Source organism: Verruconis gallopava, assembly GCF_000836295.1.
Source record: "Verruconis gallopava strain CBS 43764 unplaced genomic scaffold supercont1.35, whole genome shotgun sequence".
Taxonomy (NCBI): Eukaryota; Fungi; Ascomycota; class Dothideomycetes; order Venturiales; family Sympoventuriaceae; genus Verruconis; species Verruconis gallopava.
Window position 1 is genome coordinate 61,849 of NW_015622171.1, and position 22,479 is coordinate 84,327.

General features: G+C 54.7%; 6 protein-coding genes across 9 annotated transcripts; 4 read left to right on the plus strand and 2 right to left on the minus strand.

The window, feature by feature from the left end:
* Positions 1-588: 588 nt before the first annotated feature.
* Positions 589-1,444, plus strand: PV09_07970 (uncharacterized protein; the record flags this gene model as incomplete). The annotated part of the gene is made up of 2 exons (XM_016361807.1): positions 589-775; positions 849-1,444. Exons 1-2 carry the CDS (start codon positions 631-633, stop codon positions 1,442-1,444), a joined length of 741 nt encoding a protein of 246 aa, XP_016210311.1. The 5' UTR covers positions 589-630.
* A 4,002-nt stretch (positions 1,445-5,446) lies between these two features.
* On the plus strand, positions 5,447-10,205 carry PV09_07971 (uncharacterized protein). Its single transcript, XM_016361808.1, has 4 exons — positions 5,447-5,880; positions 5,995-6,553; positions 6,698-9,266; positions 9,330-10,205. Exons 1-4 carry the CDS (start codon positions 5,870-5,872, stop codon positions 9,446-9,448), a joined length of 3,258 nt encoding a protein of 1,085 aa, XP_016210312.1. The 5' UTR covers positions 5,447-5,869; the 3' UTR covers positions 9,449-10,205.
* Positions 10,206-11,310: 1,105 nt separating this feature from the next.
* On the minus strand, positions 11,311-14,826 carry PV09_07972 (uncharacterized protein). Its single transcript, XM_016361809.1, has 4 exons — positions 14,675-14,826; positions 14,370-14,628; positions 14,257-14,306; positions 11,311-14,158 (listed from the first exon to the last, which is right to left on the minus strand). Exons 2-4 carry the CDS (start codon positions 14,620-14,622, stop codon positions 12,224-12,226), a joined length of 2,238 nt encoding a protein of 745 aa, XP_016210313.1. The 5' UTR covers positions 14,623-14,628; positions 14,675-14,826; the 3' UTR covers positions 11,311-12,223.
* Positions 14,827-14,989: 163 nt separating this feature from the next.
* PV09_07973 lies at positions 14,990-18,025 on the plus strand. 4 transcript variants are annotated; one of them, XM_016361810.1, is made up of 6 exons: positions 14,990-15,329; positions 15,384-15,490; positions 15,552-15,848; positions 15,904-16,335; positions 16,390-16,649; positions 16,701-18,025. In XM_016361810.1, exons 1-6 carry the CDS (start codon positions 15,207-15,209, stop codon positions 17,495-17,497), a joined length of 2,016 nt encoding a protein of 671 aa, XP_016210314.1. In that variant the 5' UTR covers positions 14,990-15,206; the 3' UTR covers positions 17,498-18,025. The 4 variants fall into 4 exon arrangements, with proteins under 4 accessions (XP_016210314.1, XP_016210315.1, XP_016210317.1 ...); XM_016361811.1 differs by having other exon boundaries at positions 14,990-15,490; XM_016361813.1 differs by having other exon boundaries at positions 15,384-15,848.
* Positions 18,026-18,065: 40 nt separating this feature from the next.
* On the plus strand, positions 18,066-19,944 carry PV09_07974 (uncharacterized protein; the record flags this gene model as incomplete). The annotated part of the gene is made up of 2 exons (XM_016361814.1): positions 18,066-18,338; positions 18,497-19,944. The coding sequence occupies 2 exons, from the start codon at positions 18,066-18,068 to the stop codon at positions 19,871-19,873; spliced, it is 1,650 nt and encodes a 549-aa protein (XP_016210318.1). The 3' UTR covers positions 19,874-19,944.
* PV09_07975 (uncharacterized protein) lies at positions 19,852-20,675 on the minus strand. Its single transcript, XM_016361815.1, has one exon. The coding sequence runs from the start codon at positions 20,618-20,620 to the stop codon at positions 19,889-19,891; it is 732 nt and encodes a 243-aa protein (XP_016210319.1). The 5' UTR covers positions 20,621-20,675; the 3' UTR covers positions 19,852-19,888.
* Between the last annotated feature and the right edge of the window lie 1,804 nt (positions 20,676-22,479).

The window sequence follows — 22,479 nt, forward strand, 5'->3', positions numbered from 1 at the left end:
ATAAAAAAGGTTCGCTGGATGGTTCGGACGCTTATTTTGCGGGGCGACCCTGCTAATAGGAGGACGGTAGGATGTACGGAACGATTTGTGTACATTGCTCTGCGGTTTGGGTTTTAGGCAGCACTGTTTTGGCCACCCGCAACTGGTCCGTTTAACCTTCTGTATTTTTAACCGCGGGTGTGGGGGGGGAGGGAAAAAGACGGTGCGGTTGATCTGGAAGCCGGGCCAGCTCTGTTCATTTTCTAAGCTTCTGAGGAGCGATTCCTTTTTAAACGCAAAAGCGAACGGCCCTTTTTTTGTGCTTCTTTCTCTTCATTTTGTTGGTGCAACGATTTTGCTGTTTCTGGCCGTGCCTGGACCATGCCCGTAGTCACCGCTCGCGGATGCTGGAGCTGAATAGCAAACGTTTCCCCACCGGTTTTCCTGTTGCGCGCGTCGATTTCCTGGCAATCGCAGGGCAAAAAAAAAAAAAACCTTTTTTTAAGAAACCCCGTTGCGGCAGCGGACGACCGCCGTCAAGATAAACGGTCGGTTGGCGCATAGTCATCACTACGGTTACCTTTTTTGTTCGAATTGCCCGTTTTTGGAACGGATCGTTTTGGGAACGCCATCTTGGCCCCTTGATCGCGGATGGAGGACAGGGGACTGGATTGCGACAAGGCAGACAGAGAGAGGGAGCAAGGGACCAAGTCCTCAGGTGCTGACCTTTCGAAGGGAGACCGCTCACCATGGAGAGGTGATGTTCCGACAGCCACGCATGCTGTTGACGAAGATGGTACGGTCGAGATGACAGGTTTCTACCTTTCCATGGTTGAAGCACAGAATGTGGCTGATGAATGGTTGCAAAGGGCCGACGATGAACCGTTGCCGCACGTCGAATGAGGACGTCGCGGACGATGCTTTTGACGCTCCTCAGAGCGAAGCAGGCACCAACGTCTCTCGGCTGCCACCGACAGTGCAGCAGTCCGTCGGAGATGCCATTGTCCTGCCACGGAGGAGATTGAGGCGCCTTGGGGAAGATGACGAGACGTTCCTGGCAGGATCGGCGAACAGGGCTGCAGAGCACGACAGTTGTTTTCTCCGGGACCGCGTTTCGCAGCCAGGCGCGGCGGCGTCGAATCCAGAGCGCCAAAGGCAATCACGTAACGGAGCCAGCCTCTCACGCGCAGATAGCTCGGCGGAAGCCGCTGACGACGAGTCGTTCACACGGCTGATCGATGCAGAGCTGGAGGCCCTGAGCGTTTCGGTCGCAAAGCTGCGGAGGATCGCGGAAGCGATGGGCCGTGAAATCGAGGCCCAGAGCAGAGCGCTAGCCGGGATGCGAGCGGAGGTCGCGGACGATCAGCAGGCTGTCGGTAAGGCTGCCGTTGTCGCTGCCATCGCCGCTGCCGCGGACAGGCCGGTCGGTGCTGTGCGGACAAGATCGGAGGTGAATGCTCTGTAGATAGATGGGCCTCTCGGAGAGAGAGAAAAAAATTAGCATAATACGAAACCAGAAGACCAAGAAAAACGAATCCGGATTGGTTCGAACGGTATGACCGAGTCTTATCACTGATTACTGTTTGGCAATTCTGTTTGGTGTTGATTTTGGGCCCTTACGCGGCTCGCCTCGTGCCTAGCCCAAGAATGTCTGTCGTTCATGCGGCGCTTGTGAGGGCACGACGCCTCCGTCTCCCTAGCAAACGTTGAGACTTATCGCTCCCCCGTTCGGCCGCTCGGCGACTCAGCGACGGCGACGTTGAGAAGAGCTAGCGTATGGATGGACGAGTTGTTTGATGGGGAAAATCGCTAATCTTCCAGCGGCCAGCTCGAAATTTCGAAAGCGGAAGGTCTCAGGGTGGCGTTGCAGCACCGCGTGCTGGAATGCTATCGTGTCCGAGCGGAGCACTGATAACAGTAGTGGCCTCGAGAGAGTCATTGGCGATTGTCCCCCTTCACGCCGTTTCCCCACCAGTGGGACGGTTAGCAACGTGATCTGGCTGCGGTAGTGCGTCTCCCCTGTGGAGCTTTTCTAACTACATTCGCTCCTTGGGCGCGGGCTAAGCTTCTCACTCGCGCGCTTGATCCGTTCTGCTGGAAACCGTCCGGGCACCTTGTCAGCCCGTCCGCGCGCGTCCAAAAAAGGACCTCTCCGTCCAGGCTGCTTGCTATAGCTGTGGTACAGCATTGAAAGACGGGGCAGTGGTCACGCAGAGCCTCTCGCGCAGCTTAGTGACGGGTCGGCCAAGACGCTTCCAGAGAAACACGATGAGGACGATGAGGAGGAGGAGACGAGGCCAATTTCTGGGGTCCGACGAGGTGACTGGCCTGGCAGCAGCACTTTGGCATGGTCCGACGTGTCGGATCTCAACCGCATGCAATCTGGATGGCGTTCCTAGGAAGAGGCATCAGCCCGTCCAAAATTTCCCTCTCGATATGCGGCACGTCCGTGCTGGACGTGGATGCTCTCTCTCACGCTCCATCCACGCCTGCAGGACAGTCTGCGTCGCAGAGACAGCGCCCATATTTTCTTCAGAGCTGCCTTTAAGCCTTGAGAAGATCCCGTATTAGTGGCGATGGCTGTTGGGTGGACGCAACTGTGGTTCAAGTCAATGCTGTCTGGCGTTCCCCCCCCTCCCCTGCGCTCTGAGCTCCCGGCTGATTAACGCCCGCATATGTTTAATTCGTGATAGAAGCATCTCCGTTTTTGGGCAAAGCTTATTTTGGCATGGAACGAGGCCATTGGCGTTACAATATCTTGTCGTTCGGCGGGCGCGTGCCACAGGCCTTCTCCTCGGTCCTGGCTCGGTCTTGCATGGCGTTGTAGTCTCCGTACTTTTGTCTTCTTGGGTCTTCGACCTTCCCCTGGCTGCTGCTGCTGCTGCTGCTGCTCCTGTTTGCCTCGCGCGCACATGCCAATCCGCCGTGCCGGGTGCGGTCTGAAGCAGTAGCATGATTATGTTGGTTATTGGCAATTCCGTTTGCTCAAAGCTGTGACATGTCGCCTCCGCACACGCACGATAAGTTCTCGCGGCATCGCGTCACCGAACCCGGCCACGATCTGAGTACGGGGCCAGGCCATGGAGGGATGCAGAATGTGCGTGACATTTGGTCGGCCTCTGGCAGGCCACACAGCCTTGACCGTACGGAGCACTCAAGCCTGCGCAGATCATAGGTCGCCAATGCATACGCGTTGCAGATGCTCATCCAAAAGGTAGAGTTACCTGCGTGCTAAATGCTCGTCACGTTCTGGAGACATGGCCGGGGGGTGGCGTTTTGGCGGAAGCGGAGGTGGACTGGTCTCGAGTCGTAGTCTTTGGCGGTCTCTTTTTTTTCTTTTTGGCCTATCTGTCTGCAATTGTCATGGCATTTACTATTTGCATCTCCCAAACGAGACGGCCACGCCCAATTCAGGCGATCAGCGGGCGCTAAAGGGGCCGCGCTCGTCTGCCAATTCGCCAAATTGCGCAAGACTGCTCGTGGCAAAGATGGGGCGATCATCGCCGCCACGGGCACAGAGCATGGGCGCTCGACTCGCGACAAAACTCCCGCTGTACTTCTGATGATGATGAGAAGAAAAGCAGGCGGGAACAAAGCGAGATGCGACACGCGAGCGCAGCTCCCCGCGCTGCTTGTTTTTTTGTGCATGCTGACGATCGATCACGTACGACAAGGCCTGTTTGCCTGTCTGGCGAGCAAATCAACTCTTGGAACACCCGCGTCGTCACAGGTCTCGGACGTTGGCGGCCCAGTCGTGTTCAGTGTCATCAATCGTCGGGCTTACTGAAGAAGCGGAAAAGACATGGGATGTCTTCATCATCTGCCTGGCCTCGTCTACGCTTTACGCTTCGGAACCTGGTAGCCGTGATTACTTCTTCGACGACACACAGCCAACCGGGCGCTCTTGTCGTGGGCACGTTCATGCTTGACAGCTGGGCGGACAAACAACGATTGCTTCACAGCACCACGACGACCACTAAAGTCAAGAGTGACAGCCGTAGAAAAGAAAAAGGAAATCCGTCGTGCCTTGAACAGGCGTGGCCCGTGGGGGGTGGGCGGGACACAGGGGCCATACCCCGCCGGGTCTAGCGGGTGCCGGCCCATCACAGTAGGGGGTCGCCCCCCCAGGCTCGTCACCCCCCAAGCCGGCGGGCTTGCCAATTTGATAAAAGGAATTTTGTCCATCGAAGGCTGCATGAAAAGAGAATAACGCGATAGACCCGGCTGTTTCTATTCGGGGAAGCGCGCACGGTGGGCGTTGGAAGCGATAACATGGCGATAGGGGATCGCAGCAGTCGACCCGCCGAGACGGGGCCGAGGTGTGCTATACCACGCGATTGCGGAGGCCGATTGTGCAGGATGGTTCGAGAGTCGATAGGTGTGCAAACAGAAAAGAATAACACAGACCCCGGGAGCAGATTGCGGGGCGGCAAAAGCGATGGATAAAGGAGTTTGCTTTTGATAGTGCCGTTGACGCTGCCACCGCAGCTCGCTCTGGTTGCTTGCACGGTCGAGGCAGACGGGCAGGGCGCGCAATAGCGGGAGCTTGTTTCCTCTCAAGCGGGAGGAGAGGAGACGGGCGAGAATGGTGAAACGGCAGCAACGCGAGCACATTCGACCAGTCGCACCAGTCACAACGAGCACATGCGCCTGACGTCGTCACACGGATCGGCCATACGGGTGCTTCTTGAGACGCAAAGCTGTCAGGGACAGCGGGCGAAGCCAGAGGGAAAAGCAAAGACCAGAACCGCAGAACAAATGGGAGACACAGGACCGGTTCTACGATGACGACGATGTCGCGGAGCGGCTCACGGCTGGCACCAACAGGCTCAAGACGAGGATGGCCCGTAGAGGCGACCAGCGCCAGGTCCCGGCCGGCGGGGATTGCGGTGGTGGTGGTGGTGGTGGTGGTGGTGGTGGACGAAGCATGCAAGGGACCGCCAGCGCCTGGGACCAGGCACAGATGCAGGCCAGGGCGGAAGCGTGTGGCGCCAGGCGCTGGGCGTCGCTTACGGGCTGACATGTCGGACGGGCGGTGCAGGTAGCGCACGCACTGCGGGAGACACGCCGGCTCCAGGTTGAATTCAGACGCACGCACACGCCCAGACGCATGCATAGGCGTGCCCGGCGTCCAGAGCATGGCAGACGTGCGCATGCTGATGGTGCGCAGAGCGGCAGCGATGGCGGCGGCGGTGATGGCTGCGGTGGCGAGGATGGCGAGAGTGGGAATCCTCGGCCAGAAGCCCACGCAGACACGGCCACGCCGTTTGGCCGTCGCCGCTCTCGTCAGCGTGCACTCGCCGCTCATTGCCGTTCCTTTTTGATCGCCCGCGCCAGCGACGGTGCCTGTCGCTCTGGTTCCACGGCCGGGACTAGCGTTATCTGCACGCTGCATGGAAGCTGGCGCCCCAACCGTCCTGCTCCCCGTCGTTGGCGCTGCACAACGCCCGCGGCATAAAATCCTCATCCCACCTCGTCTTCATACCTCGACCCCACGCACGGCGACCGTCCAGGACCCGCCCGGCCCCGTCTGCACGCCCCCGACGCAGCAGGACTGCATTTCGCTGCTGATCGACCTCTTGCTTTTCTTGGGGCGCCGCCCTCGTCTCGCCGGGACTTCGTGCGCTGCTCCGTACGCATCGCACTTAATACTGCCGCTCCGACGCCTGCTTGCATTGCGCGCCCCGTACTCTCATTCTGCTCCGCTTGCCCAGCCGGACACTGCGCCGTCTCTCGGCGCCAGCGAGCACGGCAGCGACGCGCACTCGGCGCTCACGATACGAACTCACGCATACGCCCGCACAGATTCACATCTGCACATAACGCACATACACGCCCGTACACACACAAACACACACATACACATGCTCCCGTTTCTTGAGCTGGCATCATGTCCCACGGGTAAGCACTACGGTCAGGCCATTCGCACGGCTCTGTTCAGAAGAGCCACGCCCCTCTATTCTTACCCTTGACTTTGGTGCGTTCAAGAGCTAACGCCTCCCGGTTGCACGACAGCTCGCTCAAGGAAACGGTAAAGGCTCTACATGCCGCCTTCGCCGGCGATGCCCACACGCTGACCCCGCTGCCGGACGAGCTGCATCACACCATCGAGGCTTTCCTGGAACGCAATCCGCATCCGGACGACGGCGAAGCCCAGCGACTACACGACGAGCTGCTGTCCTTGCACAACAAGTACATTGCAGCCACGCCTGACAAGCTGGGGCCGTTCGTACATGTTCTGCGACTGCTGCAGCCTGCTATCCGCGGCGAGAAGCGTCTCGAGGACTGGTGGCTGCTTGTCATAAGGCCCGTCGTGGACGCAATCGGCCACAGGCGCGACACCGTCGACGACGCCCGCGAGTTCCTCTTAGGCGTCCTCCTGTTCGACCCGGATGATGACCCCAACGGCGAGCACGCCGCCCTGTCGGCCAAGTTCGTCTCTCGCGTCCTGGAGGCATACATGGGCCGCTGCAAGGTACCCACGCTGGAGAGCGATGAAATCTTACCGGAGGATGAGTTTGTAGCCCAGGAGCTCGAGGGCATCCTTGTAGCATTTGGCCGGAAGCGACCTTTGGTAAGTTATGGCCGGACCAGCGCGCCCACTATGGCCTGTTTCCCTCTCCCCCTTTTCTACATGTGCGGATACGCACGCTGGCAGAATTCGACAAAAAAAAAAAAAAAAAAAAACGCGCTGACATACGTGCGTGTGTTGCAACAGGAGCTGTTACGTGCCGTCGACGCGGAACTCGTCAAGAAGGAGCGGCGTCTGCAGGCCCTTTCGCTGTTGAGCAGCTTCGTCCGCATGCAGCCACCCCACCTACATCTCGTCATGGAGACCCCCATCCTTCAGCACCTGCACAGCTGCCTCCTGATTGACCTGTCCGGCACTGTGGTCGACCTGGCCTTGACGGTGCTGATCATGTTACTGCCTCACATCGCCTCCTCGCTGTCCGCGAGCATGTCCAAGTTGTTCGTCATCTATGCCAGGATTCTGTGCTGGGATCAGTACACCGCCATCTCGTCCGAATCCGACCCGTGCAGAGACGATGGCGATGCCGTGTCCCCCGACCGAGCTTCGGACGGAGATTTAGCCGGTGCCCGCGCCCTCGAAGTCGACACCGAGTGGCAGCCCCTGGACCGTCTCTTCAACTCGCTCGAGGCCTTCAGCCCAAAGGCGAACTATCTCTTCACATTCCTGTACGGTCTCTTCCCGCACAACTTCATGAACTTCATCCGCAAACCGCGCCGGTTCCTCAGGTCGAAGAACTATCCATACGCAGACGACCTCAATCTGTACCAGGAGCTGATCCGCCGACGGACCGAAGCTCACCGTGTCTCACATCGCTTGCACCCGAGCTTCTTTACCAGCACGCCTGAGGACGAGCTCACCGACAACCGACTGCTCAAGATGGAACCCACTGACCTCGTCACGGAGTGCCTTGCCTTGTGTATAACCATGCCAAGCGTGCTCAACGTCCCCGGCCCTCCCCCGACGTCCAAGCTGCCGGACCTTCCCAAGGATGCTCGAAAGCCGAAACTCAACATTCGACCGGATGCGCTGCTGGCCGGCGACCCCGACGAGATGACCAATGCAGCCACGTCGCCCACGGAAGGCCGGTCACAGAGCAGCTGGCGCAATACGCAATCGACCACGCTGACTGTCGCCACGTCGCCTGGCCAGCCAGACGCGAATCTCGCACCGCCTCCGGGCGCTGAATCGTCGCGCGAGGCTTCTCCCAAACGTGTCGAAGGCACCTCCCCTCCCAAAGAAGGTCCTCCGTCGCGACCAACATCGCGTCACCGCGAACCCAAGTCTCCCCGTTCGAGAAAAACTTTCAACCCATACTCGGATGCTGAGCCGCTGCCTAAGCTCCAGGTGTTTGCTCAGTCGCTCTCCGGTAGTCCTCGCAGCAACGAGTCGAGTGCGCACGACGCGGCATACAGCGTTGCGATTCTGCAGAGAGAGGTCATGCTGCTCAAGAACGACCTCAACTTTGAGAGGTTTCAAAAAGCGCAGTATCTGGCCCAGATTGGCCAGCTTCAACGCAAGAACTTGACCGAGGCAACCACGGAGTCGCAGACGCAGAGCCTGCTCAACAAGAACCGAACGCTGTCAGATAAGCTCAGAAAGGCAGACGAGCTGTACGCACAGCTTAAGAAGGAGACAGCCATGAGCCGCGCCCAGGCCAAGAAGACGGAGGAGATCCTGAGCCAGAAGCTCAGAGTGTATCGTGACGAAGAGAAGCACCGACAGGTCGAAGTGCAACGCTTGCGCGTTGAGCTCGACGCCACCAAGAAGGAATGCGAAGCTCTGCGCAAACTTGTCGTCGAGAGTGAGAACCGGGAACATGATGCTCGCAACGAGCTCAGCGCGCTCAAAATCGATCTCGAGGCTATGGACAATCTGCGTCATCGCTTCCAGGAGCTCGAGGCGAAGGTGCGCCAGTACGAGCTCTCGGAATTGGACGCAGAGAGGGCCCGAGAAGACCACGATCTCCTGCAAACCGAGCTCGAGACTGCCCAGCTCACCATTCAGAGCCGCGACGCGGAGTTGGACCGTCTGCGCAAGACGTATGAACAGAAAATCGTCGCTCTGGAGAACCGTATCCGAAAAGAAAAGACTGCGGCTGCGACGGCCACAGGGCCACCTCCGGCAAGTGATGCGCCGCTGCCAGATTCGATCCAGCAGATGATCGATTCGGCGCTCGCTGCAAGCAACGCCAAGTACGCCCAAATCAAAAAGAATTACAAGCGCTTGAACGAAAAGTACATTGAGCTTGAGGTCAAGTTTCAGGAACTCGAGTCGGGTCGCGCTTCACCCAACAACAGCAACACCACCGGAAGCCTGCGCCCGGGCAGCGTCCTCAGCCTGACACGCTACGCCGAGGACGCAAAGCTACCCACCGCGGTCAGCAGCAGCGGCGTCAGCCGTGTTCAATCGGGTCGCCGCCCGCATGCGTTCTCGGATCCAAATGCCCTGCTAGAGGAGGAGATGTCGGCTGATGAGGACACTTCAGCGACAGCGACCCCAACAGCGGGCCAGCGCGCTCCTGCACGTGCAAACACGTACGCAAACAAGTCGCGCTTCGAATCTCTGGCAGGCTCACGGCAGATGCCCGCACGCGGCATCAGCCCACCACCGCTCGAGCGGCCGTCGCGCTCCAACAGCTTCACGCATGACTTCCAGGTCGGCGCCGCGCCTAGCCAGCGCTCATCAGTGCAGGCCCTCGATCTCCAGACGTCGCGCAAGGTCGCCGCCAACAGTGAGGTTCGCGTCCATGGGCGAGGTCAGTAATCCCCTTTCAGCCACCTTACCCTAACGCCGGGCTTCTTGTACTAACAATAAGCAGGCGGTGCACAGAACATTGGCCGCAAGACCACGTCAAGTGGTAAAGACGGCAAGAAGCCCGCCAGCGACTCCAAGACCGCGAAGACGGGCGGCTTCCGCGGCCTCAAGGGGATCATGTAACCCTGCGTCGTGACGAACAGCGGCTTCGATCTTTGCCCTTTCCTGCTTTGCATACGAGCGTTTCCCATATAGTACGACTCGCTCGATTTTGCGTGCAGACGAGACCTGAGCTTCATCTCTCCCTTTCCGTTATCCTTTGTTTTGCTCCTTTTCTTTCTTCATTTATTCCCCTACTAACCATGCGTGTCCGCACCTTCGCCACGGGCTTGTTACGACTGGACATGAAAAGGAAAAAAAAAAAACACAATATAACATCTGAGCAGCACGCTCCTGGAGGCTTGGGATCGGTGCTTATCTTGACTCTTCTTTTTCGCCACTTCCCCGCGCCCTCTTGCTATGTCCATAAACCGGGGCGTATTTTCCTTTAAAAGTACAACAATTGTAATTGGGGAGACGGTCTGATTGCCTTTTGGATCCCACGTTTTCTCACTCACGTGACGGCAAGCCTGCCGTTCACTCACAACGTACAGCCTCGTCCGCACATGGACTCTTCTTGTTTTCGGTACGATACCCGGCACACCGGTTTTGCCCCGTGGACGATGGAAATTCATCATCAAATCGTCCTTGCTACTTTTACACCTACGCCTTCACAAACGTCACACATGGCGGGTTCTTCTTTTGTTTGTCGTTCACCAGGTTCCTGGCTCTCTATGGAAATTGCATGAGACCTTTTACGCTTTTGCCGAGCCGGCGCTGCGGCGCGCTCGAGATCGACTTTTGGTTGCCTGTGTTATGGCTTTTTCTTTGGGGGCGGGGGGGTGCGAGACGGGGGTGGGGAGGGGGTTCGCAATCAAAACGAGGCCTGGTCGATCTGTTTTTTTGAAGGTGTTTTGTCTTATTCCACGTCCGCCCTTTCAGCGTTTTATCGAACTTGCACGGCGCATCAAGAAACGAGAAAGACGGGGACAAAAACAGGAAGCAAAAAGTAGGAGTCAAATGAAATCTGATTCACATTTTACGAAAGCGAGCTTTTTTCATCTAACTCCGTGTATATTCCTGCAAGAAAAGTATTTTTTTTTCATCACGGGTCTGCGTCTTGGGTACGAACGCATACTCCTCTCTCACATATTCCCCTCCCCTTCCCTTTCCCCATATTCCTTTTGCTCTGCCTGGACTTTTGGTCAGGGGGTGCCAAACGGCGGTGGGTTGAACGAAAGATAGGAACACGCCTGCAAAAAGGCAAATTTTGTTTTTGTACCAACAAGGGAAAAAAAAAGCACACGGAGCTCGGAAGGTGCAGTTCACTCCTCCGAGCTCGAGCGTGAAAGACGACTCTGTACCGCGCGCTGTTGGAAGAGAGCACCAGATGTGGGGGACAGCTGCATGCGCAGGACAGTTTAGCTATCGCCTAGGCAAAAAAAACAACATGGTACATGAAATTCAGCAAATGACCCAACCGCCGATTTGCAAGCGACCGTCGATAATTGATGTAACGCCCACAGGGGACGCTGCACACACGTTCTGCACGCCACCGTCAGTCCCAATGAAGGTCTCCCCCCCCCCCCCCCCTTCCTTTCTCCACGTGTAAATGGTCTCTTTTTTGTTTTTCCTCTTCAAAGTCGTACTCTGACAAGGAAGCTGCTCGAGCGTTGTACTTTAATCCCCCCCCCCCTTCCCCTAGCAGCTTCGCTCGCCCATCGCGCCACGAGTATGAGCGCACCTCAAAACGGAGGCCGAAACGGGTGCATGAGATAAAAAACGGGGGAGGGGGGAGGGGGGCTGATCTTGTCTGTCCAGCGGGCGCTCCCCACGCGCAGAAACGGCGGCGGGGTGCCGTTATCAGGACTGGATCTGGGCACTTTGCAGCGTCGAGCAACGCTACCGACGGACGTTGCGGTTTTTCTTTTTTTTTTTTTTTTTTTGGACCTCTTTCTCTTTTGGTCCAAAGGAGAAAAGGGAGAGAGAAAAGCGGACCAGAAAAAAAAAAAAGAAAGATCAAAAAAGAGCGCGGTTCCTTGTTTTAGGATTGGGCGTGAGTGCCGCCAAAGCGATAGCGCGGTGGAGATTGAGAAGGCACGTGTTTTGCTTGTCCTTGTTTGTTAATTTGAGGTGGTGGTGGGTGGTGTTGTTGGCGAGGACGGAAGAGGGGTTGCCGGCTGGAAGATTGCGAGGATCGTTTGCTCAAGCGTGCGGGACGGATATTGAATCGTCTAATGGAATTAACCATTCAAGGCCAGCCTGTGTATGAGACACGCATGCGCGCTGCTTGCCGGTGTTCTTGATGGTGGCTGTGAAAGATTGCGCGGGACGAAGGATCCCTTTCTTCTTTCTTTGTCCCTCTCCCTATCCAAGCGACCATCGCCTGCTTGGGGGTGACTGATAACGTAGGGTCGCTTTCGCGGCTCGTTGCAGCGTGGACTTCCTGCACGATGGCTCCGTGGCGAATGCCATCCGCTGCAGCTGCACTCAAAGATAACCCAAATGACCGCCCAGAAGACGAGGTCGAAGCAAAGATGGGATCTTTGAAGCCTCTTGTCTGCTTGTAGCGTGTTGCGCGTGGGCAGTTATTCCTGAAGGAGTGCCGCGACGAAAGAGGCTGTGAATAGCTCTCCGCTGGATCCAACTACGAATGCTTGATATGAATAAGCTGCCGGAGCTGCACATTGTCGCTCTTCTCACTGTGATCAGCGAGGCAGAACTTGCCAAAATTTGTCGATCAATGACATCGATCAGCTGATGCTCCTATTAGTTATGCTCGCAAACCGACATCCCGCGCCGGCGCTTTGGACTTCCAATAAAGAGTGCGAAATTTGTCACGTCGCCGTGGGTCGAGCCTCAGCATCGTTCAAACACCCGATACAGCCCTTTCAGATTCGCAACTTCGACGACGCCCTTGAGCAGCCCCTTGGTAGCAATAAGCCGAGCTTTGAAGGCCGGGAAGAGGACATTCTCTAAGGCGTAGTTGATATGCTTCCTTCTCGCAGCTAATTCTTGTTCTTCGTCCACCTCCATTGCCTCCTCGTCGGACGCAGTTGAAGAAGGGGGAGGAGGCAAGGACTCGGGCACGTAGTAGCTTGCAAGTTCTTTGAGGAACGAGTGAAAGCATGGCTTTTCTTCCGTCCAATTGACGTGGGGTCCCAGCCGCAGCAGGAAGTTGGGCAGCTTGGCCATTGACGGCTGGTAGTCCTTAATCAAGAGCGGTATTGAGAGCAATTGGCCATCGTCGGAAATTTCAAGCGCGAAGTATTCCTCCAGCATGTCGCGGCGATTGATGAGCTGGTTGCTCACCACTGTCACAACGTCGTCCCAGTCGAGCTTGCCGTTCGCCTCGCTCTTCTTCGCCTCTTGAGCTGCGGCAAGGTGGAGCAGCTCTTTTAGATCTAACGGCGGCTCGAATCGTATAATTCCGAAATTGCCAAAGTCTGTCAAACCAACTTGGTAGAAGTACTCGTTGCACAACATGCCGTAGTCGACTAGGAACAGCTTGACGCCGCTCTGAATGGCGGCCAAGCGTCGTTGTTCGTCGACTATGCCGACGAATGTGTGGGTGCTGAAGACATCCGTAAGCTCGCCATGCATATGCTCACGTACCTCTGAGCGTAGCTCTTTGATCGTAGTTAGACGGATCGATGTTGCCTCTTTGTCCGCATATTCGTATTGTATCCGTATGCCATCATTCTGCGCGGATACGCTATCTGATGATTCCTGATGCGTCAAATGAAGCATCGAGGTGATTTTACGAGCCTTAGAATCAGTGCGCACAAGGTTATTTTCGTACGGTCTCTGGTATGAAGATTTTCCCAACGGTTGCCGTGAACTAGCATCGGTATTTCGTGTTGCAAGCGATGGTGGCATGTCCGACGGTTTTTCGGACAGGCCAATCTTGGTCATCAGACTCTTTCCGCCTGGCAGCAGGCTTTGCGTCATGAAGGTGCGGCTAGTATCCACTTTACCGAGGCACTCTCTAATCTGGTCGCATATTATTTCGATGATTTCTTCCTCGTGCAGAAAGTTGACCTCTCGCTTGGTCGGGTGAACATTGACGTCAAGGCGATGTGGCTCGATGTCTAAACTAAGGTAGACAAAGGGGTGACCGCCCTTGGGCAAAAAAGAAGAATACGTCTGCTCTAAGGCCTTCTTCATGGACGTAGATTCCACAGAGCGATGGTTGATGAACAGTAAGATGGTGGTCCGTTTGACGCTATAGTTGGCGTTGCTCACGTAGCCTTCGGCTTTGAAACCCCATCTTTGGCTCTCAGCCTTGACTTCCACAAGCTCGTTAGCGACAGCGCTGCCATGAAATTGTCGGATACGGTCGATAGTGCTCGCAGATGATTGAATGGAGCTGCCCATACTGGTGTCGCCGTGTTTTTTGCACGAAAACGCTACACCTTGGCAGTGTACACCATAGCGACCAATGAGATCCAAGATCTTGGCGTACTCTTCGCTCGCTGACCTGAAGGCTCTCCTTCGGGTCGGCACGTTGTAGAAGAGATCTTCGACCGTGATCTGTGTGCCTTGGCGTCCTGCCGTCGGTTTCGGTTCGGCACTCTGCCCAGGCTTGGGGGAAACCAGCTTGCCGTCTGCGTAGTGAGCTCTCCAGGCACATGAAGACTCCTGTGTCCTCGTGGTTACAGTTAGATGGGCTATGTGGCTGATGCTTGCCAAGGCTTCGCCCCTGAATCCGTACGTGCCGATGGAGGTTAGATCATCGAACGTCTTCAGCTTGGAAGTGGTAAATCTCTCGCACAGAAGAGGCAAATCATCTCTCTGATTGCAGAATTAGCGGAGAATGGCTTAGCGTTTGGTAAAAGCTCGTTTGGTTAAACTCCACATCAGAAAGAACGACATCGAGTCGTGGGACATACATGGATACCGTGGCCATTATCAGTGATCTGGAGGAGCTTGAGGCCGCCGTCTGGACATTGCGAAGTTAGACGGGACGTTTGCGAAGATGAGAGGGTTGGATCGCCGCTCGTACCTTTCACTAAGATCTCGAGGGCCGTTGAGCCAGCATCCACAGCATTCTCGATCAGCTCCTTCAGCGCGTGGACCGGTGCCACGATGATTTCGCCGGCAGCTATCTTGTTGACTACATCCTGGGACAGAGGCTGGATACGCCTGGGCGCCGCGGCTGATTGTGGAGGCGGAGACGGAGGGGCGGCATCAGCGGTTCGCTTGGTCCCTGCGGTAGCAACAACGACAGCCGCATCATCCTCCATGTTCTCGTCCATGATCACCTGGCCTTGTCAGCGGAAGGATCCTCACAGCGAGCTTTCGGCCTACCCTGCAAGGCACACGTGAGCGGCGGCGGCGAGAGCGAGGAGACGGACAGCGGGCCAGTGTGCGTCTTCCCTCCAAGCGACGATTTTAAACCACAAGGGCCAGCATACGAGGTTACGATAGAGAGGTCGAAGCACGAACTCGTTGGCTTATCCGGACTCAAGAGAAGCTTTTCCAGAACACAAGCATGCGCGCGTCGTGCAGGTTGGCGCGCCCGACCGGCGGGACGCAGCGCTGCTATTGGCCAACACCGACAGCGGCGACGTTCCTCAAAGGCCCACCTCGAGACCGACTCCGATTTCTGCTCCCCTCCGACTCTTTTAGCTCGTGAGTCCGACGTCTGCTTCCTCGAGGTTTCATTCAGCTCTTGTTAAAAGGCCGTTTGAGCCGTGCGTTGTCGCCCAGATCATATGGTCTTGAACCGCACAAGTAGCCCGCCCTTCTGCACATCGTCTGCATTTTAGGCGCTTCCAAGAGCGTCTTGCATCATTGAGCATCGGAGCGACGCCGCAGTTGAACCATAAAATCAAGCTGCATGGAGAAAGACCAAAACCAGCAACCAGCTGCTGGAGCCCAGTCCATGAGCAGAAGTCCTCCCGGAACCAGCAGTGGCATCAAGAGGAACAAGAAAGCCTGCACTGAGTGTCGCCAGCAAAAGGTCTAGCGATGCATCTGCGGCCATACCCCGGGAACAAGCTGACCATTGTCTCAGGTACGATGTAATGCGACCACTGAGTCCAGCGAGCCATGCAACCGATGTCGAAAGATGGGCTTGCAATGCATCATATCTGATCCTTTCAAGCGCGAGCACAAACGACAGTAAGTATTCGTTGCCAGTCAGACCTTGAATCTGAATCCATCTCACTCAGAGGATCCATAGACGGCTGTCAGAATTGGAAAATGAGACCCAGGAACTTCGAAGGAGATTGAGCCAACGTGAATCATGGGCTGGACCACCAATCGTGACGCCACCTGCCACCCTCGAGGCTGGTATGCAGCGGATGCCGCCGATGCAGAATGGGCATTCTGTGCCACCAACGCGCGTCCAGACCTTGGTATCACCGCCTACGACAGAAACAAATGAAGAGCAGCCACCACCAACCCCTTTGCTTACCCAATCTCAATCGCTCGAGGGTGTGACTTTGCCTCCGAACGTGATTGACGAACTGTTCAAAGTGTGCGACTCTCCATCCAAAAGTCTAGTTGCATGTCGAGTGCTAAGACCAACGCAGATTTTTTGACCACTTCCACCAGTTTATACCAATACTAGATACTCATCTTGTTCCCAATGAAGTTTATCAAAAGTCGCCATTTCTTTTTTGGGCCATCACCGGAACTGCATCCCGAAACTTCCAAAAAGATCCTACCCTTTTTGATTGTCTTGGAGATAAAGTCCTCGACATGGCTCTTATGGGACTTCGAAAACCCCAGATTCCCACTATTGAAGGCCTGCTACTTATCCTGACCTGGCCAATACCTCGCTCTGCCGGGACTACGGACGTGACGTATGCCATTGCTGGATCACTCTTACATATGGCCATTCAAAACGGACTACACATTCCTACCTCAAGTCAAGACTTTTCACGTGTCAAAGTTAATCTTACAGATGCTGAAATAAAGAAGAGAGCCGTGCTGTGGGGATATTGCGTACTTACTTATCAGAGGTAGGGCTTTCTTACTCATTTGCCGCTTCACCCTGGACTTCTAACCGATTTCAGGACATGCGCGCTAAAAGGCCACGCACCGCTCGCACTTGTTGAGACATATCAGGATGTTGACCAGCGCCAAGCTCTGTTTTCGCGAATCACTCCGACCTTAAGGTTTCAGCTGAAACTGAATAGTATGGTCGTTCGATGCACATCTGCTGTATTGCAAAACGGACTTCGTTCCATGTCGAAAGATCAAGAACACAGCTTGGACGTTCTAATTCGGGTTTTCGAGGCATCGATGCGAGACATTGAACGAGAAACAACGTCAGGTACGCTGAATACATCTGTTGTTGTTTTCGATTATGGTTGACACTTGATAGAATTGGATACGTTTTACCTCTATGTTGCTCGCTTGTCGATCCAAGCCTTCCATCTATACAGGACTCCATCGAAGACTTTCCCGACATTTCTATTAACTCGAATGTATACGAGCGCTTGCCTTGTTCTTCGCCACATAGACCGCATGGATAGTGAGGGTATGATTCGTCTGGCTGCCGCACCTTGGTTCTTTGTGTTCGCAACATCCCTGTCCACGTTTATCATACTCCGTCTGTTGAAAGCGTCGACAGCTAGCTATCTCGATGATTCAGCCAAGGATACGTTCTTCTTGGGCGTGAACATCATGAAGCGGCTCTCGGCAGAAAGCAATGATATGCCAGCTCGGCTCACAATCATGCTAACCCAGCTGTGGAACAGCGAAAAGGCTTTCAAAAGCGCCGATGGCTCGGAAAGCATCCATCTACGTATCAGAACACGTCTGGTCATGGGTCCTGTCTTCGATGCTATTTGGTGGTGGCGCGAAGAATTTGGCGGTCAACCAGGTGCATACGACGCAGCATCCACCAAGGTCGGCGTCCCCGAGCCTGCCGTACAAGTTGAAACTTCTAATACTGCTGAAACAACAAATCTGCCCGTAAATTCATTCGAAAGTGGTAATAACAAGAACAATTCTCTGCCAGGCCAGTTTCATGAGATTACAAATTTCCTCGACGACCAGTTCCTAGCCGAACTGGGCTGGACGACGAATGCGAATTATCTATACCAGCCAGGTATGTTTGGAGGCTTTGGTAGCGAGAATTGGTACAGCCCGACGGATCTCAATGGCTTCGCTGTGTGAGAATGCGATCAGATTGTCAGGCTGAACTTAAGTGGTAATTTTTGCCGATAACGGCATTGTCACATCATATGATTCCCTCAGAAGTGGACGTCTTAACGACTGGCGAAATCATGTTCGACGACTCGGCGTAGGTCGTCGTGCATGAGCGAACGGACTCGCTTTGATGGTCGCTGCAAGCCCTAGCTGACTCGGATGATGAGTTGGCTGTTTGGAGATGAGATCAACTCGATCCAAAATTCTCAGGAATGCACAAGGCACCTACTTGTGCTAAGGACGCCGAAATGGCGAAAGAAGATATCCAACCCAAGCCGTAGGCCCAATGGTCATCAAATTGCCCCTCTTACTCGGGTCCATTTTGATCCCATCCTAGTTGAAAAGTGGCATCCAGAAAAGCCGGAACCGGCGCGCTAATAACGAAGTTGGATGATTACATTCTTTCAATAAACTTTGTCAAGAACAGTGGTTGGGAGGCAGTTTGCCACTTCTTGCATCTAGTGTCAAATAATTACAATAAACTATATCGTACAATTACTATTGCATTTGTCTGAGTTTGCCTCCTGGCTTTGTCATGCAGAGTAGGAATGATGTCATTCAGCCTCCAAAACATATCGAGGAGCATCCACAGCCGGAATGCACTGTTGCGGAGAATGACAATGGTGCGGACCATGAGCCATTCTCGATATATTCAAGCAAACAGAAGAAAATGATGGTCGTCTGCGCTGCATCCGCTGCCTTCTTTTCTCCCGTGACAGCAAGCATCTACCTCCCTGCGCTGAACACAATCGCAGATGATCTGCGCGTGTCGAACACCCAGATTACTCTTACAGTTACCACATATCTAGTGAGTGCTCCTTGTTTGCCGTCTTTCGCATTTTGTCTCAGATGCAAACGACGCCGAAGCTGTTCTACACCTCCCCCTCCCCCTTGGATCGCTCTCATCAGCTCCGGGTTACCCGCCTCACACGTCACATGCAGTGCTAAATGTGAAACGCAAACTAGATTTTGCAAGGCATCGCTCCAACCTTCGTTGGAGGATTTTCCGACTCGGCTGGTCGGCGCCCGGCGTACATCATCTGTCTGGTCATCTACAGCGTCGCCAACCTCGGACTCGCGCTGCAGCGGAGTTACCCGGCGCTGTTGGTTCTGCGCATGGTTCAAAGCTCGGGCAGCAGCGGGACGGTCGCCCTGGCAAACGCGGTGGTTGCCGATCTGGTCACGTCAGCAGAGCGAGGCTCGTACATTGCGTACACGTCCGTGTCCTCGATCCTGGGGCCGGCACTCGGGCCGATCCTAGGAGGCGTTCTGTCGCAGTACGTCGGTTGGCAGTGGATCTTCTGGTTCTTGCTGATCCTGTCCGTGGCCTTCTTCACTCCGTTCCTGCTCTTCATGCCCGAGACGTGTCGCAAGATCGTTGGCAACGGATCGATACCGCCGCCAAAGCTGAACCAATCCATCCCGACGCTGCTGAGAGACCGACGGCTAAGGCGGACGGGTGAAGCGGCACCGTTTGAGAGGCGCGACGAGCTAGCAAAGCGGAGAAATCTGCAATTCCCCAACCCTCTGGACGTGATTGGTATGGTTTTCAGCAAGACGGCAGGCCTCATATTGCTGTCGACCGGCCTGCTGTTTGCGACGTTCTATCTGCTCACCGCTGCGCTGCCGTCGGAGTTTCATCGACGATATGGTTTATCTGATCTCCAGATCTCACTGATTTATCTGCCGATAGCGGTGGGCAGCACGCTATCTGCCTTCACGACGGGGAAACTGGTGGACTTGAACTACAGACGTCACGCGAAAAGACTTGGTATTGCAACCGATTACAATCGGCAGGACGACTTGACCGATTTTCCAATTGAGAGAGCACGGATCGAGATCAGCGGCCCTGTAGGGGTCGTCGGTGTTCTTTCAGTGGTGGGGTATGGATGGATGCTGGACGCCAATGTCTCCATTGCCGGTCCATGCGTCATGCTGTTTGTCTTTGGGTACGCCATGTCCGCGTTGTTCAACACCATGAATATTTTGATGATCGACCTCCATCAGGGAAAGCCTGCCGCGGCAACAGCTGCCAACAACTTGACACGCTGTCTGCTTGGGGCCGGCGCTACGGCCGCAGTCATCCCACTGACGGATAGCATAGGAACGGGATGGGTGTGCACCTTGGTGGCGGTACTCTGGGGCGCGCTGAGCTTTCCAATGCTGATATGGCTGATGCATGCAGGACCAAGATGGCGGAAGCAAGCCAAGGAGGCAAGGGAAAAGTCAAGGTCCGAAGCAGTTGAGGCTGCAGCGGACATCTCACGTGAGGTGGCAAGCGTGACGGTACAGACGGACGGAGATATGGAAAGCAAAAAGGACGAGAAGCAATCGGGCGCTTGACGCAAAACATCGGCATTACATAGGCATCCGCAACATCTCCGTCTTGGTCCAAAACTTGCGCATGTTCTCCGCACCAAGCTGCTCGACCTCGGCGTCAAGGTGCTCCCATAGCACGTCGCCAAAGCTGTCCATGATCGCCTTGAGCTCCTTCAGGTTCAACTCCCTGCTTCCGTCCAAACATTCTTCCAGCCACGGTTCTAGCTTCTCCAGTCCAGCATGTATGCTCTTGTGCGCCGTTTTCATCTCTTGTTCGTGTCTGAACGCCGGCATCTTCTTCGCCAGTACCGGAAAGATATGCGCCTCTTCGATGTCGTGGTGCATTGTGAGCTGGTGGCAAAACTGCATCCCGGCGTTCAAGAACTGCCGTATAGACATGCCTGCCGGTCGCTTGTTCGCCTCGCATGCGTCGTACATCATTGTCCATGTGCGGCGGAAGTGGTTGTGGTAGTAGTTCATGGTCTCCGCCATGCGGTTGAACGTCCTGAAGTCTTGCGGCGACAGATTCGGCAGCTTCTCCTCTGCCTCCTTTTCTGGCTTCGTGCCTTTTTCCGACGAACGGCTTTCAGCAGACTTGGCCTCCTGTCCCAGAGCATCAGGACATTCTGAAGAGACCGCCGAATTTATTTCCGCGTCTGACATAGCTACTTTTGTCGATTGATATCTTCGTTGGAGAGGCCGAGGTATCGAAAATTTGGCGTTATTTTGGGCTGCGAGAAATCTGCGCAACACGGCAGACCTCGCATGCATTGAATATCATCTTCGCAAGGCAAGACTGCGGATCCTTTCAGCATCTTATGGCTGCCGCAGAAGAGCGAACATTTGCATGGAGGACATCAAATCGTCCAATCGGATGCGAGGATTTGAAGATCCGAGATCTCATTTATCCTCACGTAATCAAGGCTGAAAACTAAGATGCGATAGTGACATGAACATGCCCCGCGAAGGGGAGAAGTATAGCAATCCTCTCGGTAGACTTTTTCTGCTGTAGACATGTTTTTGGCGTTGAAGAATTACTTAACTAGTGTGTTCATTTTTTTTAAATCACATGTTGAACGATACGGTAAGCCAGCGAGCATGGATAACTCGTCCAGCTCCTTATCTCATTCCGAAGACGATCTTTTCGACCGCAGATGGCCAAAGGTAATATAAAGTTGAAGCCAAGCTATTTTCATTTGTCAAGAGCGAGACAGTACGAATCCCCTCCGAGGATTATGCTCTCTTCACGTTCAATCCTAGAACAGACGATACAAAGTCCATCCATTCCAAGGTAGCAGTAGAGATATTCCAAGAATATAGAACGACGTTAGAACATGCTGTGCATACATTCCAATATGTGTGCCTCATGCCAAATCCAGCAGAATAAAGTCTCGAGAATCCACGGGTCCTCCCGGGTCGAGCTTCCCAAAGCAACTCTCTGCTGCAACGTAGTGCGGTTCTTAATGCGATATGCGTACGTGCATGAGAACTATGAACTGGTCGTTTTCCCAAATTTTAATCCACCCGAGTATCACGCCCACATTTCATCCATGTTCAGTTGAATCAATAGCTGACGCCCACGGCATGTGCGATGACCTGAATGAAGACGAGCTGTCACTATTACGCAAATTCACGTCGAGATTGCAGTCAACGCCTGCTGCGAAAATCCAGCCCCCAAAAGGTAATTTCTCGTCAGAGTACTTGTCCTATGGTCGCAAATCGCTGTCCTCGTGACACACACAGACACACACACAAACACTCTCACGCCCTTCGCGATCCCGCTCGCAGGTGTCATTCGCGATAGTATGGCCTTCTTGGGTCACGTCAGAAATGCATCATTCTTTCGATATGCAGGGACGTGCACACACCGACTCGTGCAACTCGAGCACTCGTAGCATCCGGCGCGACACGCATTGCGCTCACGCTCGAACTTGACAATGGCACTGACACTCTCCTCATGTGTAGTCGCCTGTGCGTTGCTGCCTCGTCGCTTGCCGTTTGCGAAGATCCTTGAAGTCTCGAAGCAGTCGGTGAGTTTTACGTCGTTGAAGCGAGGGGACGGATTTCTGTCTCGCGATTGTGGCGTAGGGCTGGAAATGGAAATCGAAGTGCGCCATTTGTATCTTGGGGTATATGATTCTGAAGGAGAAGAAAAACTCTGCGAGTAATGTGACGACGAAGTCGAAGACGAATACGACATATTTTGTTGCTATAGAATGTGGATGAACGGGCCCTCGCAAGAGAGGGAAAAGCAAGGACGGGAGGATAATAGAAAAAAGCTACTTGAATAAGACGGGAGCCAGCAATAGATAATACTTAAGGTGGGGAGGGTAAGGCTATATGTTATACACAGGAACCGAATTAGTCTCCCGGAAGCCGAAAAACAACGGCGGTGAAACGCTGTCTTTAACCACAAGCACGCCCAGCTGATAGTACGATAGATTTCAAGTTTCTTACTTCGCGGCGAGCGCGATTTCTGACGATGGTTTGGAACCACGGATCGGGGCGATCGAGATCGCCAAGTACCAGAAGTCTGACGTATTTTTTCCTTTTTACTTTGAATTAGCCGGCCCACCGTAACCGAGGACGTCAAGTTTTGAACTCTCCATTCGAGGTTGATTATTTCGGCT

What these genes read in the sequence shown, in the direction of transcription:
- PV09_07973 (XM_016361810.1), top strand. Translation starts at nt 15,207, where the DNA reads ATGGAGAAAGACCAAAACCAGCAACCAGCTGCTGGAGCCCAGTCCATG. An exon ending in ATTGACGAACTGTTCAAAGT is followed by an intron (nt 15,849 to 15,903) that starts GTGCGACTCTCC and finishes AGACCAACGCAG; the next exon opens with ATTTTTTGACCACTTCCACC. An exon ending in TGCGTACTTACTTATCAGAG is followed by an intron (nt 16,336 to 16,389) that starts GTAGGGCTTTCT and finishes AACCGATTTCAG; the next exon opens with GACATGCGCGCTAAAAGGCC.
- PV09_07971 (XM_016361808.1), top strand. An exon ending in TTGGCCGGAAGCGACCTTTG is followed by an intron (nt 6,554 to 6,697) that starts GTAAGTTATGGC and finishes GTGTTGCAACAG; the next exon opens with GAGCTGTTACGTGCCGTCGA. An exon ending in GGTTCGCGTCCATGGGCGAG is followed by an intron (nt 9,267 to 9,329) that starts GTCAGTAATCCC and finishes AACAATAAGCAG; the next exon opens with GCGGTGCACAGAACATTGGC.
- PV09_07975 (XM_016361815.1), bottom strand. Translation starts at nt 20,620, where the DNA reads ATGCATGCGAGGTCTGCCGTGTTGCGCAGATTTCTCGCAGCCCAAAAT.
- PV09_07972 (XM_016361809.1), bottom strand. Translation starts at nt 14,622, where the DNA reads ATGGACGAGAACATGGAGGATGATGCGGCTGTCGTTGTTGCTACCGCA. An exon ending in CCTCGAGATCTTAGTGAAAG is followed by an intron (nt 14,307 to 14,369) that starts GTACGAGCGGCG and finishes CGCAATGTCCAG; the next exon opens with ACGGCGGCCTCAAGCTCCTC. An exon ending in ATAATGGCCACGGTATCCAT is followed by an intron (nt 14,159 to 14,256) that starts GTATGTCCCACG and finishes TTCTGCAATCAG; the next exon opens with AGAGATGATTTGCCTCTTCT.